At 41.8% G+C, this 19,087-nt stretch overlaps 1 protein-coding gene across 1 annotated transcript in view; it reads right to left on the reverse strand.

Annotated features, from left to right (window-relative positions):
• diaph1 (diaphanous related formin 1) overlaps nt 1-19,087 on the reverse strand; it is a 102,429-nt gene that overhangs the window by 13,112 nt on the left and 70,230 nt on the right. The window contains exons 19-27 of the mRNA XM_080036038.1: nt 12,152-12,250; nt 11,862-11,956; nt 11,160-11,261; nt 10,527-10,766; nt 9,692-9,821; nt 9,390-9,515; nt 9,045-9,208; nt 8,408-8,540; nt 3,971-4,060 (exon numbers count right to left, since the gene is read on the reverse strand). Of these exons, the coding sequence (XP_079892164.1) occupies nt 3,971-4,060; nt 8,408-8,540; nt 9,045-9,208; nt 9,390-9,515; nt 9,692-9,821; nt 10,527-10,766; nt 11,160-11,261; nt 11,862-11,956; nt 12,152-12,250 (1,179 nt within the window). The remainder of the gene's footprint in view (nt 1-3,970; nt 4,061-8,407; nt 8,541-9,044; nt 9,209-9,389; nt 9,516-9,691; nt 9,822-10,526; nt 10,767-11,159; nt 11,262-11,861; nt 11,957-12,151; nt 12,251-19,087) is intronic.

Genomic DNA, 19,087 nt, shown 5'->3' on the forward strand with positions numbered 1-19,087 from the left:
GCATGAGCGCCGCCATGTTGGAAGCGTCATGGTTGGAATGTCATCAGGTGCATTGTTTAGAATTTAGAATTGTTCTTGTCCTTGAAGGCCACTGTAGCTTCTGTTATTATTCAAAAGGGGTGGGGTTACCCAGGGAGCGTTGCATTCTAGAACTTTCTAGAACTTTCTTGATGATGTCATATTACACACTGCACCTTTAACATATGTGCTTAGTGAGTGAGTGCCATTATACAGTTCTGTAAATAAGGTATAGTATAGGTCATAGAAAATTGGTAGCAGTTATAGTTCTGACAATGACAATGTTCAAACTGTGAAGTGTTATTTTTCATCCTGTCCTTGTTCATTGTATCAGTAGTAACTAAATATTTCACCAATAAGTGCAAAACAGATTGTTTTGGGGAGAACTACATACAATAATATGTTGTTAAAACAAAAATAAGTGCTGGAAAAATCTTTCGACTAAGATCATTAGTATTATTAAAAAGAGCGGTTATAGCCTAAATAATAATTCTGTTACTCTCCCTACTTACTGTGGAATGGGTTTACATTGTGATATGTTTATTATTGTTGTTTATGATGACTGAATAAACTAATACTAGTGCTCCCCTTTATTCATCAAGGAGATTATGTTGTGATATCAGGAAGCTGATATTCCTGTTTAATGTATGGCTTCATTGTGATTTTGTCTTCTGCTCCAATGCTTTGATAAGAAAGTTCAGAGGGACGAACCTTGGTTTTGTGTTTGCAGACTCATTATGTGACATCTGATCTGTAATACCTTTTAACACATGTGTCACCATCCATTTTAGGTTAACTGCATGGGAAAGTAGTTACTATGGGGTAAGATGAGCAACTTGTTTAACTGGCCTCAGGGTTAGTGGCCTATTGTATTTCACGATCAGTGAGGGAGGGTGAGAGAGATGAAGAAAATATGTCCGCAAAATGAAGTGACATGTTTGACCTGAAAGCTTCAAGAAAAACCAATAACTTCTTCGTACAGAGTTGGGTTTCTTGATCTTGTGTTGTGTATCTATACAACAGGCAGAGGACAAATGACCGGTAAGTCTTTAATAATGTTTGTGCCCTTTATGCAGTAAGACTCATAGCGGCATTACACATTATGGTGAAAACCCGGAAATTCCATGCGAATGTGAGAGGAGTGATTTTAGACTGCTGATTCAGGCTGCCTGTGTCCCCTAGTGCCAGACATGTATCAGTGTAGCCACAGTCAAAATGGTGCCTCCTACTTACATCAGCTCCACTAAATTAAAACCCCTGACTCAAGCAACCAGTCAAACATAGGCACGCACACACACACACACAAAGATAAACACACACTCCTATTGTGTGGGTGTGTGGGTACGGCACTTCCCGAGCGTAAGAAGCAACGTTTGTAACAGTAAAGGAGCAACCTTTAAACATACGTGAAGTGAATATATAATAAATAAATCTAGTTTTTTAGGATGCCTAAAAAAACCACAGCAAGGCTTCTCACCCTTCGTGGAAAACCCTGAACTTTGGCAAAGCTAAACAAACTGACAAAAGTAGGAGACAGGGAGGAGGCACTGAGCAGAGAGGTGATACATACCGCCACTTATATTTTCCTTCTCTTTCCTACCAAAGACAGTGGGGAGGAAGACTATAGTCCCTCCCTCTCTCTCTCTCTCTGTGTATCTCTCTGTCTCTCTCTCTCTCCATGTCTCTCTCTAACACACATGTTAAGGTATTTCCTGTTAGGAGTGTGAGATGGCCAAGAAGTATTACGGGTGACCGAGCCCTCAAGTGGGCCCCATTTTTTCTCATACTGTTCTCTTTTCCTTTCTCCTGCTTCGAATGCTATTTCCTTCTTCCACTGTTTTTCTTCCACAGCCTACAGTGGTGATGAGCCCGAGCTTTTGTGATAAAAGAGTTAGCCAGTGCCCTTAGAGATTTTCTCAACTTGACCACTGGGGACCACTTGTGTCACACTCCCTATTTAGCTGCTATGCACATTCAACAGGCTATATAAATGCTTTTGGTAAGTGAAAGAAAGAAAGAAAGTGAAGCAGGAAAGTGTGTAGTCTACCCTCTGGCTCCGAGCCATTCAACTCTGGAGCAACGCTTCACATCTGGCTTCTATTGAGAGAGGGATTGGGTTGCACACACTCTTCCCCAGCCTTTCTTATGTGTGAATACTCAACCCACACATTCGCGCATGTGCGCATGCACACACACACGCACACGCACACACACACACACACACACACCTTCTTCTTCTTCCTCCTCTCTCTCTCTCTGTTAATGGGCACTGGACCCTTTCCCACTCACATGATTACATACAAGTTTTGTACCACCAGGCATCATGTTACAAAGTAACAATCCACAGAGCATACATTTCCTCATTTGGTTTTCTGTATGGTTTTTCTTTGCTATATTAACCATATAATGTGCTACGTGTACAAGTCTTCAAACGGAAAGCAAAAAAAAAGGGGACAGAAATACTTTAGTCTCCAATAAGTGACTGTAACTGGATTGAGCAGTGGTACAGACAGCGGAGTAAGTAGCTAACCCGATTACTAGCCTGTCTCTATGAGCTTACAGAGTGAACAACATGGCCAGAGAAAAAAATAAATCGATACAGCCAAGAGTTGTGCTAGCGAGGACATGGGCTTCTGGCTGGCCCAGTAATGAGAAAACAGCATACCAACTCATTTCTCCACGATAATATGCAAACATTTAAATAACTTTATATATTTTTATTAGTGGGATGATTTTGATAGTGTAGATTTCATGATACAATGTTGTGTACACATCAACAGTGTGCTGGGGGTTTAAAAAGCAACCATAAAATGATTGTGTGTACTACTTATATTCAGTGTAATTGTACTGAAGGTTTGCATTTTTTTTCACATCACACTTATACATTCTGCATTTTCGACTTGTGATAGTCAGATTCAAGGTGAGAACAGAAACTTTCTGTCTTCTGCAGATTTATGTGAAAATTGTCTTTTAGTCTCAAACTCTATATCATTATGCAAAATGAAGGTCAACTTTCCCAATGAATTAATGAGCAAATCACATGTTTGTGCAGAAGTGGACCAACGCTATAGTGCGTAACTTATTTTGCCACATGAGGAATTCTGAGTAATTATAACAACACTGCCGTCGCATCTACATGAGGTGGCCTTTCCCTGATTGTGAATGGATTTTATCCCTTCTGCTGTATGTTTTTTCTTGGCAATAGAATCAACAACCGAAACATTTCTTGGGCTCTTCTTGAGCTTTTTCTGAGCTCCTGTGCCAGTGTCAGGGGGCGACAGTTTGTAAACACTGCAATACAGAGTGTTTTGAGGAGCTGAACTTCGTGTGAACTCATTCGGCAATGGATTGAATGTAACATACATACATTTATATGAAAAACTTACGCACTATATATTTAACAATTTGTATTTCTGTTGTCCTAAAACGTTTTTCCTATTGCCCACATAATGATTGTACTTCCATGAATGTTCTTCCCACACTCTGGTTTATCCTGATTATCTCTACATTCATATTATTCTCTTATATTTTCCTATTCCATAACCACACCCTGACCAGTTGCTCTTTTCTTAAGTGTGCTGCTGGCCACACCCATGCTTGGCACCCTCCTTTCTCTGTCTGTTGTTGTGCCAGCCACTGGTGGACTTGGCTTTGCCCCCCTATAACCATGGCCAGATATTTCTACCGCAACCCAGTCTCTAAGCCATGCAACAGATGGAGCAGAGACAGGGGAACACAAACATATCTGTTGTTGTGTGTTGACTGAAAACACATAGAGACAGAGAGGAAGAAGGAACAAATGAGTCCTGTAATGCTACATGAGTTTCAGCATAGTATGCATACCATATATGTGTGGGAAAAGACATCTGTAAATCAAGTAAGCCATGGCACTTTGAAACATCTGCATGTTTTCTTGGGAAGATTTACTGCTCTTCTTCTTGTATGTAAGTACCTGCTTGCCGTGGTCCTCTCTTTCTCTTGAAGGCAGCGCCGGACTGCAGCGCCTCCAATAGGCCATCCATGATACCAGTTTCATCACCCTCTGTAAACACATCATCAAAACAGAACATCAGCAAGGCATCAACAAAACGCAGGATCAAAACAATACACGCAGCCACATTTGAACTTTTATTTATATGACACACACACCCCCACACACACTTTTTCCAACCATGTTATTTTAAAATCAATAAAAACACAGACATAAACACCAATTTTCTTCCCCGACAACAGGGGTGTAATTGGGTGTTTTTCTAAACCCTTTACCTATCCATGTTTCTCTCAAGACCCGCCAACACAAGCGTGGGCAAGGGGTTTATTTACCAGCCACGTGATAGCTACATTAACCAAGATAGGCAGTGACCTAGTTCAGTTTCTCTCACTGCCCGAGAGCTCCATGCTGGTCAGGGAAGATAAAACCTCTATAACACATAGACAGCCTTATCCGAATGCCACACCCACTTAGACCAAACTTCCCGAAATGAAAATACAAGAGAAAGAATGAGTAATTGTTGTGAACAGTTTAAATGGTATTTACTGTAAAGGAACCTAGTGTATGTGTTCAGGTAGAGTACAGGTTATATGGGTGGTCTCATTGTTTGTTTACGTCATCCACAGACTCTGTGTCTGATGGCCTTACATCCGGGAAGGGGAGTTGCTATGTGTACAAGTGTGTGTGTGTATGTGTTGTCATGATTGTTTGGTAGACAGGATTCAGTGGCACAGCTCAAGCAGATGGTTTTAATTATCTCCATTCCAAACTCAGTGGAGCCAGAGAGGTCTGGAAAGGGGGGCAGTAAGGTTAGGGAGGGTTAAAGGTTTATGTCGTCACCCCCCCAACCCCCCCAAACACAAACACGCACATGCATAGTTCTGCTCACACACACACACACACAAGATTTAATCCTGTAGTAAGCCATGAAGCAGATGGCATGTGGCCTCGCCCGTCACTCTCTCCCACACACTCCCAAGGCCTTCTGCGTGGCACATACACCCCTCAATGGCCATGTCCTAGAACTGCACAAGTACAGCAGAATGATGTAGGTCAGGTTTTTTATCCTTCCAGGGAACTACATCTGGCACATTTCCACTCTACCTAATTACATGGTTGCTTTAAAACACTGGTCAAAGCACACAGGCACAAAGACCTATTTGTGAATATGTACTGGAGGCAATAAAGGGAATAAACAACAACCTGACTGTATGTATAAAACAGGCTTGCTCTTGATCAAATGCAATCACAATTACATCTACAATGTCCTAGGGCCAAGACCTCTTTTGTGTGAGTGGTGCATTGGGCAATACTGTCTGATAAGGCCATTTATATGTGTTCTTTATCAAGGGGAAGCTTAACAATGTTAGGGATTAGTAACAGGGCTAATTATTACAATACACACTTGTTGGGTTTAATTACTTGTTTGAATAATGTGATCTTGTAATGCACATGATTTTTCTATGGTAAAGATATCTAGTTGATGGTGTTATAATTGACTATCAATATTGAAATGGCCTCAGAAACTACAGTGGCCAATCTAGAGAATAGGCGAATAACAATGATATGAATGGGAGTAGCACAAGCATGCACACAATCAACACAGGACAAAAGTGTGAACGGCAAAGTAAAGCTGGAAGCAAGTAAGAAAATAAGACGGATCAATTAGAGTAACAGCATTAGCTTATAAGCTCTTAAAGATGTCTCCCTTTGGGGCTGATCTACTTTGGCTGCACACTCACACAATGACACACGATAACATGCACACACACACAGACACGCATGCACACACACACACACACACACACACACACACACACACACACGATCTTGTGTGGAGCAATAGCACCCCTGATGGTTGTTCACACGTTGACAGACGAAGATATTAATGGAAATTGTTACAGAGAAGAGTTACAAGAAACACAGACAACTATGAAAGGAAAAGAGTTTGAGAAAGTAAGAGATAGAGAAAAAGTTTAAGTGGGAATTTCGATGTTCCTCATGTGCCTTGATTGTGCCCTGATTGTGCCCCTATTTCACAGCTGTTTTGGGGTCAAACGGGTAAATGAGTCTAACAGGGCTTATCCCATCTCACTCTTCTCTATGCTTTTCTCCTCTCCTCCTTAGAGCTCTGTCCCTAAGAGACAACAACTCAGTCTAATCCAAAAGAGAGCATCTGCTTCCCTATTCTCCTGCCTTCCCCCTCCCCCACACTACCACACTACTGCCTCACTTGTTCTTTTTGTGTAGAGCATGAGCACACCTAGTGGCAGTTCCCATACCGGCATCTATGTGTGGGACTGTGAACCACACATGCACACACCCTTTGCCACATACACAAAAGCACAAGGCGTCACACACTCTTTTACAGACAGTACTGACACCTAGCTGTAGAAACAAGAAAATGTTTGTTTCCCCCTGTAGTCTGGCATATATCCAAAGTTGAGTTTTACACAGGGATTGATTTTTCATTACAGTAGCAAACTGTATTTATCAGATACAATTATAGCAAAACATTAGAAATGTAAATTGAATCATCGCAAAGATGGTGAATGTGGACTTTTGGGTGTGGCTCCTAGTACTCTGCCAGTCTGGTATGATTAATGAGAGCCATATGAAGCCATATTAAATCACCTACTTATAAGATTATTAAAAAAGATGAAACAACTCATGATTTCATAAGAATTTCAGGATAATCAATAGTCATTCAGAAGAGCTACCATCAGATGCTCAGCACATGTGAGGCTCCACTGAGTGAGCGTCTGTCTGTCTGACTCGCATGGGAATGACAAGGCCACAAACTGCAAACACACACACCCTGACCTTCCAGGGTTTAACCAGTAACTGGTCTGGGATATTATGTTGACAGAGAGACAGCAAAGCATTCGGGGAATCCATGAGAAAGAGGAACACTGTTATGAGATAGTGAGGGTATGTGTGAGGACATGGGCAGAAGATTGTAAAGGAAAACAGGGAACAAGGACGATGCGAGTGTGTAGCTGCTTTGTGTAACAGCCGTCCAGCATGAGGGTTGTAAACAAATACAGAACAAAGAGCAGGTGTGTGTATGCAAGATTTGTTTGTGGTTGCATTCAAATAAGGGGGTGTTGAATGACTCTGGGCTTTCAAGGGCCAGTCAAATATGCCACCTGTATGTAAATGATCTGGAGCCCACTAATGCACGTACACAGCCATTTGAAGGACTATTATGTTCCATCCACGCATGCCTCTAGAGGCAGAGGACATGAAATTTGACTACCTTACTTTCTACCACAAAAAGTCTGCTCCACACTTTTAACACAGTGACAAGCCATTCCAAGGACTGCCTCAGTGCTCGGCTGCTTGCTGTGTCTTTAAGTGCCCTTTAAATGAACGGCACGGACAGGGGGAGGGAAGGGAAAGAAGAAGGGGGAGGGATGGAACAAAAGCAAGAAGGAGAGGAGAAGCCAGCTGGAACGTGGAGCACTCAAAAAAAGGCCAGAAAGACTTTTTGTAAATGGAGTTCACAAAACAGACACACACACAGACTTGGCAGCCCAAAAAAAGCTTTCTCCAACACATCGGCAAAGAAAAAAACAGAAGCCTTCTATAGCAAAAGATACATAGACTTTGTATCTCACACACACACACACACACACACACACACACACACACACACACACACACACACAGCATTGCGTTGGCACATTTTGACTGTGGAACTATGGAGTCCCAGGAGAAACAAAATGAGAGGAGGAATGTACTGAAACTAGGTCACAGTCTGAGACTTGGGAAAAGTGCCTGTGCATAAATGTGCATTTGCAATTCAGCATTTTAGTTTTAACTATGTGTATACATGATGAAAGTTAGAATCTGTGTTTGTGTGAGTTTTGGTGCACAGGCCAATGTGCTGCTAGCATTTTCCAACGTGTAACAGCTTCTCATAGAAGAGTGGAAGCATGTTTTTGGTGATATGATTTAGGCATTCTTTCCCTTTAAAAAAAAATGGCATCAACCACCCCCCCTCCTCAGTTACAGTTTCTTGTATACGTCTTCCTTGTCCTTACTTTGTGTGGAGCTTATTGTTACTTGCTGAATTCCAAACGCAGGTCATCAGCATTAGATTAACTCCAATCTATAAATACTGATGAGTTGTTTTTCTCTCTCACACACAGACACAGATACACACATAGACACACACACACACACACACACACACACACACACACACACACACACACACAGACAAACACACACACATCCCACAGAAGTGTGGACTCTGACTGCCCCCAACTGGAATCTGAGGGAAATACATACTGAGAAACCTGGAGTGTCTCTCTTTCTTTCCTCATTCATGCACACACACACAAACACACACACACACACAGGTAACACAGATATTTTCCAGCAATTCGTGACCTGCGTTGATGTCAAGGTTCTGGTTCCTCTTGAGTTTCTCCTCCTTCTCCTTCTCTGCCTTTTCCCGGGCAAGCTTGGCCTTCTTGATCTTCTCCTCAGCCTCCTTCCTCTTCTGATTCTCCTTCACTGCTTGCTGATGGGGGGGAAGGAGGACAAAATAAGGGGAAAATATGAGACATTGCATGTTTGTAGCATACTTTTTGAGTGTTTCGTGTGGATAACTTCATGTTAAAAAAATATGTCAATTCTAAAACTAAATTTGAGACGACAGATGTATTATGGATCTGCTGGACGTCTGTGTGTGCAAACATCACTTCCAAACAAGTGGATGGTGGTTATCGTCACAGTAACTGGAAAATCAAGTTATCAAACGGCTCTTTTTACAGTTGATGTATAAAGTGATAATATAAATGACTCACTCTCGTTCATTATTGTGTCAATACAAACGGGTGTACAAACACTGCGTCTCCTTCTGGTTTGAGATTCGTCTTTCATCTTTCCATCTTTTATCTAGATTTGTATTTGTACTGCATTAATACTGAATTGGGGTTGCTTAGTAAAAGACAGATAACCACAACCGCAACTTTTTAAAACAGATCAGGCTTGAGTTAGCTCATTCACGTGCACTAAAACACACCTGGAACATGTTTTTAAAGGTGTGGAGGTCGCCAAAGAATTCTTCTATGGAGATTTTTCTCGTGTCAAAAACAAAGTACTGTCCCAGGTCGCTATACTGTTTCTCCATGTTCTTATGCAGCATATCCAGCTTCTCGTGCTGCTCGTGGGCGGTAGCCACAAAACTGTGAGGAATTGTGTTAAGGAACATGGAAACAATATCTAATCTAATAATATAGTATTTAAACAAGACAAAAAAATGATCATGCAGGCTGGCAAGCTCTATAGCTTGAATTTCTATACAGACAGACTGTTTTTGGCATTAGCTGAATAATTATATTAAACATGTAACTGAATAAAGAGGATATGGACATCTTTTCCACAAACAGGTCCTTGTCACTTTGTGGAGCAGGGAAGGTTTTTAGTTTTGATTCCAGGTCCTTGATCTGACGGCCCATCAGCTCAAGGTTCTTCTGAAGTGTCTCTGCAGAAACTAAAGGGAACATGGGGGAACCATTGATGATGCAGAGCACATACATTCAAACATACATACACAGCCTATGATGGATTGTTGTTTTATTTCATGTCTATGCAAATGACTGTATCAATAGGATGAATGAATTGTGTAGGGATGGAGAAGTATAAAGATCAGTTAGATTCCCAATGTACCTCTGCTGGCCTTTTCCACATGGACAAGCTCGTCTGTGAAGCTCATGACATCCGGATACTGCTCCTGGCACACATCGGCGAGGAAGTGGAGCAGTGTCTGCTTCAGATCGGCTGATTTGGTGTCACGCAACTGGTTGGAAGAAAGATCAATTTAAAAAGAGCATAACGGAAAAGGCAATGAATCAAAGTGATTTGATGTTTGCCTCTGCCATCAGTGTTCCACACTTTCCTCTTAACAGAGTGTAAATGGATGTGCCCCTAAGTTTATGGGTTTCAAAAGGTCCCGCATTCATGCACTTATGCATCATGCCCATCCATGTTTTCTTTTCCACATTATAAAAGATGAAAATAAGATAAATTAATACAGTATACACATAGCTTTTGTTACACAAACTTGGTGTAGCATCACTGTTTACGATACAAGCTAAAATTGAAAAGATATAGGGAAAAACCGTTGCACGGTAATGTCTATATACATACAGTATGTATTTATTATATAGACCCCCTCTGGTCACTCAACTTTAATATAGTACTACTATTACTACTGCCTCTAATACTTCTAATACTAGTACTCATCATATTAACAGTACATAATAAATTCAATAATATGACGGGAAACGATTCGGGTTTTGTGTTTGTTGAGTGTGACATTTCAGTCTCTGTGATAACACTGCAGGTAGAGGGCTTTGCTATGGGACTAAGGTTGAATGTTGTTTTCTACACATCAGCAGGACTTCCAAGAATTGAACAGCGCAAACAACTAAATGTCTTTCTGGGTGTCTTCATTGAGTTTCCTACTATGTGAGTTGTATACTACATCTACACCTTCTTTTACCTTGCACAGGTATGACATGGAAAAGCCAAAGGCCTTTCCGTTGCGGGAGCCAGCATTCATATAGTTGCCGACGAGCAGGGTGATCTCCAGCAGTTTGCTGAAGGTCTGGCTCTTCCGGAGCTCCTCGCAGGCGGCCGTCACAGACACCACGTCTGGCTTGATGTTGTTCAGCTGCTCCTCAAACTGCAGCTTGAACAGGATGGCATTAAGGCGGGGCATCAACTCATCCACGCTAGACATCTGGACAGACAAAAGAGGGTGGGGGGGATTTGAGACTTATTCCTACTATGTTTTTTTGCCACATAGATTGTGTGTGTGTGTGTGTGTGTGTGTGTGTGTGTGTGTGTGTGTGTGTGAGACTAAGGGGGATTTTTTCAATTACTCATATCTTGCACACTTGAACAAAGAAGTCTGTGTTTGACAGCGTTAGAATCTTTCTGTGTCTAATACATTGACAACAGTTGACGCCATCTCGGTACTTCCAACATTTTCTATGCCCCATTTGCCATTTACGCTGATTTCTCTGCTATGTTAGCGGCTAAGTCATGTCCTAGTCAGGTGAGAATTCAAAACTACACAGATTTAACATTAACAAGCAATCTTATTTGTGTGTGTGTGTGTGCGTGCGCTCACCACTACTCCAAACTGTTCTGGCTCGGCCAAGTCATCGTATTCATCCTTCAACCCCCCCAGCAGTTTCATCTTCTTGTCTTCCGGCATTTGTTTGACCAGGTTCTGTGAGACAAAACAGGGAAATATACACAATTATGTTTTTTTACATGTACAGGTGTCACAAAGTAGTCCTTGAGCAAGACATGGGTCTACACAACACAAACACAGATTGATTGACGCTTGAAAGAAAAAAATGTTGTGGCTTAATCCACTTAAAAGGCCAAATAGCCCATCTGCAGTAACCTTGACAATTAAATGTGTGAAGAACCTTGAAGATCCGTTTGTTCCCATATAACTATATGGTGTTCATCGTACCCTGCCAGGTCTCTCTTGTAAGAGATACAATATATCTCAAGAGACTTCTTGATTAGACAAAGTTAAAGACAAAACAATAAGAAATGTCCTGCTGAAGGACACATAAACAAGGCAGGGGCTTGCTGTCACAAGAGTATGCTATTAGCTTAATACACTATTCTCCTGTTTGCTATATCGACTTAGGAATTAACAAACAGACACATCACACTAATTTACTTCAGAAGGCCCCATGGAGAATAATACAAGGAACAATAACGTTTCCCACTATACTGTGACAGAACACAGATGAATGGATGCATTCACAGAACCTTGTATATACCAGCACTGGGCAGATTCTAAGCCTTGTACCTGAACCATGGACTCTGTGAGGATCTTCTCATTAACCTCCAGGATGGCATCCTTGATCCCTTCGTAAGGGAGACGGAAGGATCCCAGAAAAATGGCTGTGAAGAGCAAACACAATTAACAGCGCTTATTAAAATCCAATGAGGATTCAGTTGAACACACAGTCACACTCCATTGTCTGCATTTCAAATCAAGGTGTAGTTCACTAAATGCATTTAAAGTGCAATGTCATTTGTATGGACACTGAAGGGTATCAGGTCTTTTGAACAGATTGGACATACTAGTGGACTTACAAAGGTTCTGGGCAGTCTTGCCATCGATATGCTTGAGCTCCTTCACCTTCTTCTTCTGCGTCTGCTTCTTTTCCTCTCCTCCATCCTGCTCCTTTTTGGCTGGAGGAGAAATATAGAGAAATGGTGAGGATGGTGGCAATATTCAGAAAAGGTACTTTGTTAGAAATTGCATTTCTCTGTAACTTTCTTAATGAAAGATGACTAGTGCATCTGGAAATTAATGGTGGAATTAAGGACAGAGGTAAAATCAGTGCGGCCTGTAATAGAGAATGACGTGGATAAGAGGGATGAATAGAGGGCCTATGTGATGAGTATAAAAACTGACAGACTTGGCACGGCTTACACTTTTTTCCACTCGTCCAACTGTATGGTGTCACGGAGGTGTTGGGATTAATGTATCAGTGGCCCAGGGGAAGCTAGAACTGCTATGAAATGGCTGTAACACTGGAGGAAAGATGTCCCTTGTGTGCGTGGGCCCGCTATATATGATTGGACATTAATAAGCTGTGAGGCATTTAAAGTTTGCAAGGAGCTTACACACATACGTATACAGTACATTCTATCACACACACACACACACACACACACACACACACACACACACACACATACACACTTGACAGAAAACACTCTAAACTGATTTGTTCTGACAAGGTCAGGATTGTGACTGTAAGGATGTGTCAGTGTGTGGGGGTGAATGTGCACTGGAGTGAAAGATGAACAAGCACATTGGTTTGACCGCGGGTCCACTGTACACAGGCATGCCAGATCTAAGGTCAGCAGAGGACTGGATGTCCAAGTTGTTCACTTGTTACTGCCAGCGTTATCTAACCTCTCATACTCAATTGAACACCCATCTGATATTGCAGCACAAGTACAGTAAATCATGATTTGTGCTGACATCAATCAACATTGTCAATGACAAAACTGATAATAAATCATTTACTAATTCAACAGGAAAACATACCAAACAATGTTTGTCAGAAGTAGTTACAGCTTGTGACTGGCCCATGAAAAAAATGGGTAGGTCAACAAACAACTCTTAGCAACGCCTCAACAAGAAAGTTTTTAATAAATAGTAAAGGCCAATTTAAAAGTTTGTTGGTGGGGGACTTTTATATGTATAAGAACGGAACATGTATTAGTTAGACATACTCCTGGGCCATTTTGAGGATGTGTTCTCAGTCTCAAAACCACACCCATTTGCTTTCTACCAGGCTTATTCATAAAAACTAAAAAACAAATGGCCTCACCAATTTCTCACCTGTAGTACTTTTTGTATTGGTTAAAGTTTGATAAACATTTCCCCCTCTATTAAGGCTGTGTTTCGTTCACTAACTGACCATGTCTGTCTCTTATCTTTGTAAAAACCAGACAGGAAACAAGAATCACTGTGTGAAAATCAGCCAACAAGACAGCCAGTTCAGAATGCATTGTAAGAGTATGCTGTCTCTCTTTGTCAGCCTGACCTGAAACACACAGACACACAGTACAAGTCAATATCCGCCTGCTGAGCAGAGCTAATCCCCCTGTTTCCACTTCCCGGTGATGATCTCATGTAATGCTAAAATTAACAGACAAGGCTATCTGGACTGTAACAACAGTTAACATAATGTCAAGATGTTGTGGAGACGGAACTACTTAGGGCTTTCCTCTATTCCATTTGTGGATTTCATTCCTTCATTTCCTCAGTCATTCCACCATCTCTTTCCACAATATGTCAACATTCAACTTAGTTGAAAATCGCATTGAAAGAGCAACACTGTAAGTACTCTACACAGACACAGAGATATCCACTACAGCATAACAACTCATTCATCCATGGGCTCATCCTTCCATATGTCCAGTCAAACAGTGCTTTGTCTCTATGTGAGAGGCCAATCAGGCGGACTGTGTGTTAACGAGTCCAGGCCTCTTAATGAGCCCCTCATCGCTCCATTTAGAATCACATACCCCACAAAACAGTCAGTGGACTGTGGCCTCAATACATCCCATTGTTTCACTCACTGTCAGCTGACTCTTCTCTCAGAATCAACCATAACTCGTGTCTAGTGTTTGACTTAGACTTTAGGGGAAATCTGATCTATATGAATGCTGTACTTCTACTGTTTGAATATATATATATTGAAAATATCAGTATAGTTAGATGTGTGTATATCACTAGCATGAATCAATAACACTATTGTGTGTCCACCACTCCAGCTATAGTCCCTGCTGAGAGCAGGAAACCATAGCAGGAAGTCAAACATTACACACACACGGAATTTCCATCAAGGCATCTGACAGGAAACAACATGGATATCTTTTCACAAACACATAAACACAGCAAGTCACAGCTGAGAGGTTAGGAAGAAACCCAAAGGAAGTGACAAGAATCTACACATTATAGGACAAAAACAACCCAAACAAACAGGGAGACTGATAATGACCTAAAAAAAACACTTCTTCAAGACTAGAAAATGAGGAAAATAATACCTATAGACACAATATATTACTATATTTTGCTTACCAAGAGTGATCATAATAATATCAGTAAACCCTTTTAACACCCTGTGTACACATAATGTGCAGACTTGTAAAAAGACAGACAAGGACAACTGAACATCTAATCTGCATAGTGTATAATCTCCAAAAGAGACAATCCAGTTAGTCGAGGACAGGACTAGTGACATGGGGATGGCATCATATCACTAGGTCAGTGTGTGCCTGTGTGTGCATCCTACTATAATAGCTACAGTGCCAGCTGCGCTCTAGCCAATGAAATCAGGCACAGCTATGTTGACATCATGGCTGATTCATAAAATGGGGTCTGGTGTGCAGATTGTAAAATGGATGCTCTGAGGTTTTCCACACCAAACGCTCATTTCATTTATGAGCAGATGGCACCTCTGCTGGTGGCTATGGAGCACAGCACCATGTTGCTCTTAGTCATAGTGGGGGAGGTGAGGAGATGACTGAGGCAGACCACATGTGTGAGTGGAGAGAGACACTCAAAAACAGACGCACACACATACAAACATACTAGTGGAGTGCTGGTATCTTAACAGCCACATGTTTTATTATCCCAGCTGTCTTTTTGTAATACCGACACACAAAGAAGTCTTTTTTTTGTGTGGAAACAAATCACTACCACCCTTACCACCCCTCAAAAAAACGCGCACGCACGCACACGCACACGCACACACACACACACACACACACACACACACACTCTTTTCCTGGAACACCTCCCCCTCGTCTCCCCAACAGCTGCCTGGCACTGACATATGATGAGAAAAAAGGAGAAGAGGGGGGGGGGCTATATTTCTGTGTGTTTCTGTGTGTGCCTGTGCACGCAGACACATATGCGTGTGTGTGTGTGTGTCATAAAAGAAAAACTGAACTTGTCTTTTCCTGACTTCTGTTTTTAATTAAATGGAAAGAGAGAAAAAACAGGAGAATGGAAGGGGAGTGTAGGCAAAAGAGGGGGCACAAAATCACGAGGAGCCAATTCATGCAGAGGTCTCTGTCAATATGTAACTGTGAGTGTGTGTAAGTGTGTGTGTGTGCGTGCATGTGTCTGTCTGCACAAAGAGGAGTCTGTTTATCAGTCAGCAGACCTGAGTGTGTCCTCTACCCCCGCCCCCCCCCCCCCCACACACACACACACACTCCTACTCCCTTCCTCTCTTGTTCCCTCACTCCTTAAAAGGAGAAAAATGTGTGGTGTGGAGAATGTAATGGGTAGCCAGGCTTGGGGAAAAGAAAAATTGGGAAAAAAGACAGATGGAAAGAAAGAAGAACAAGACAGTTAGGAACACAGAGACAAAGAAAGAGGGGAAGAAACAAGTACAGTACACTTTCATCCCTGACCACTCTGAACTATGGCCACAACTCTCGGAGAATACATTAAGTCCTCTCCCAGATATCAAAGCTTCTCCTAGCTCTTCTCTCTTTTCATGCAGTCTTTTCATCCCTTTCATCATCACCACTCCCTGTTTGTGGAGCGTTTGCAGTTTATTTTTAACACACTAAAAGCTTTCAGATGACATGCTTCATTGTATATCTGTGGCCGCATGTCATGGGCCCTCTCGTGGCAACACAGGAGAACAGCTTAACATTCATTTTATATAACTTCCCAACTAACTTTTTTTTTTCTTTTTCCATACAACATTCCAGGGCTTGAGATTGTCTAAACTGGAACAGAGGAGTTGGTTTATGGTTTCAACATTAATATCTACGGGGGTGAGCAGAACTTTGGAGGAAAAAAAACTGCAAACGTTGCTCAAGAGAATGAACCACACAAGAGAAACAACATTTCTTTTGCCAACTTTTCACATTAGCAAAGACTAAACTTGAGGGGAACTTGATAAGAAAAGCAATCTTGTGTTTTTTGGTTTAACAGAGTTTACTTTTAGAATGCTAAAGTAAAAGTTCTAAAAGGGGAATGACACAAAGAAGAAAAAGAAAGGGGGCTAGTGGGGGGCGGGGGGGGGGGGTAAAGGTCTTTGTCTAAAGTAAGCAGAAGGCCAGAACAGGGCAGACCGAAGGGACAGCTGTAGCCTTGGTCCCTTTAAACTTTAAATGTCCAACATTCTGTCACTCTCTATATAAGAGTGTGTGTGCACGTGCGTGTGTCGGTGTGTGCGTGCGTGTTACAATGTAAGCAAGTTTGACAGAAGAAGAATAAGGGGGTTTCCACGGTAACCTCGAGTCTGAAAGGGGCCCTTCATCCTGTTTTTCCCTGTGAAAGGAAATGAGTAGGAAAAAAATCCTGACTGTGTGTGTGTATGTGCGCGCATGTGTGTCTGTGTGAAAAGGACCAGATGGCAGGGTGGGGCAGTGAGGAGGGGGGACGGGGGACAGGATGTGGGAGGGCCAGGATGCCGGGGGAGGGATTATGGGCGGGGCTAAGACCGTGCTCACTTGCGCACCCCTGGTGCATGAACAGTGTAACTGCAGCTTACATTTTCTTTTTAGAATTAAGTTTTATACTTTGACAGTACAATAGCTTTGGAAACATAGAAAAAAAGGCCAATATTTATCGCAAAAAAAATGAGATAATCTAGAGTTTTGTTTTGTTTTGCTTAACCATCTGCTCTTTGGAGTTGACCTCCTGGCTCTAAGTAAAACTTTCAACAGACTCCAAGGAACACCAAATATCTAAACGTTTCTTTTCAAAAACAGGTTTGAAATACATCACTTTTAAACTCAAACCTATAAGACTGTTAGAATATATAAAACACAATTTGATGGTCCTGCATAATTTACAAGTATAATGACTTGTTAATTTATAAAAAGGTCCCATCAGCAATATTTACATTTAATATGTCTAGTTCATTTGATGATATTCACATATAAAATGGTAGCCCATGTATTAAATAGATTGTCAATTAATCTCATGGTAACATTTTGAATATTTGGTTTGACAGACAACTTTATTAAAACTGTAAGAGTTCTATACTCACAAGAATCTGCCACATATCTTCAATGTTATCAATTTGAAAAGTAAATGATTTACCTTTGACTCTAAAAGCTATTAAAATCTAAACATTTGATAATTTACCTTTTATTAAAAAGTATTGTATTGTTAAATACAATTCCATGTGTTTTATGTAAATGTATGACTATAGGAGGAATAAAGTGTGGGGCCCATCAGTGGGATTACTGTTTTTGTGTGGAGCCACAGTGCCCTCCATTGGCGAATGTGGTGTACTGCAGCTAGATCGCATAAGGCAGGCAAACCCAGACACCTTGATGCACTGTTTGTTACGTTCACACTCCATCTCAGTCACCATCCAAGTTGTGTGTGTGAAGGAGAAAAAGAAGAACAAAAGAAAGAGCATACTAATTGTTTGTGTGTATAGGTGACAGTGTGGAGGGTCTACAAAAAGGGGGGGAAGACAGGGCTGGAAAGTGTGTATGGAATTGTTTGGCGTTTGAAAACAGTGGCTCGGTGTGCGCGTGTGTGTGTCATAGTGCTGTTCTCCCAGGGCCATTCTGACCTCTCTCTGCTCTTCTGGCCATGAAGGTCTTCAGCGATGACGCACACTAGGCATGTAACGGCATCGCTGATGAGACACACACACACGCACAGTATGCTGCCTGCATTGCTGATAAGGTGCATTACAGTCGACACACCGACACAGCACTACCTTGAACTCGAATTCGCACTTGCTGAAACCACATAAACAGCCCATAAATCCCCATAGCAAATAACAGAGGACACATCCCCCCCCCTCCAAACACACACACACTCACACAAACACACAGCGAGAGGTGAACCGCTATGGTGTGCTTATTAAATCAGTCCTATATCAGCCAGTCTCCTTGGGACAGCAGAAAAGATTTACTACAGCAATTACACAGGCTAATTACAAAGAGGAAAGATAGAGAGAGACTGAGGGAGAGCTACAAGAGTGTAAAGGAGAGAAGGAAATCAAATCAGAAGAAGCGAGAGCAAATAAAGGTGTGTAAACCGAAGAGATGAGAGAAAATGCAGACGGTGGAGATAGAAGGGAAGCTGGTGTCAAGGACAGGAATGATGAGGATGTGACCTTGAGCCAACCACACAACACCTGAGCCTTGAGTGGAAGGGTTCAATGTTCACACTCACAAACCAGTGTGTGTGTGTGTGTGTGTGTCTCTCCCCGAGTATGCGTGTGCGTATCCGACTAACTAACTAACCGAGTGATTCACTGAGTATGCAAGTAGTTTTTTTTCTTCTGTGATACTCTTGGTAGTCTGTGTGGTGCTTTGGTGTTTGTTATTCACAGTGTGGACGTCCTTGACGCTCGCATTGGCCTTCACAGCACAGTGCTCCCTCTACGGGGAGGAGAGAGAATTACATCATTAAGCAGGGTTCGCTCGCTCACTGTTGCGCTGGCTATCAATCAACCCTGATTGTTCCTGGAGCTGCGGATGGTATATGCAGTGACATTTGCAGACACTTACATA

Source organism: Ammodytes marinus, assembly GCF_949987685.1.
Source record: "Ammodytes marinus genome assembly, chromosome: 10".
Lineage (NCBI taxonomy): Eukaryota > Metazoa > Chordata > Actinopteri > Uranoscopiformes > Ammodytidae > Ammodytes > Ammodytes marinus.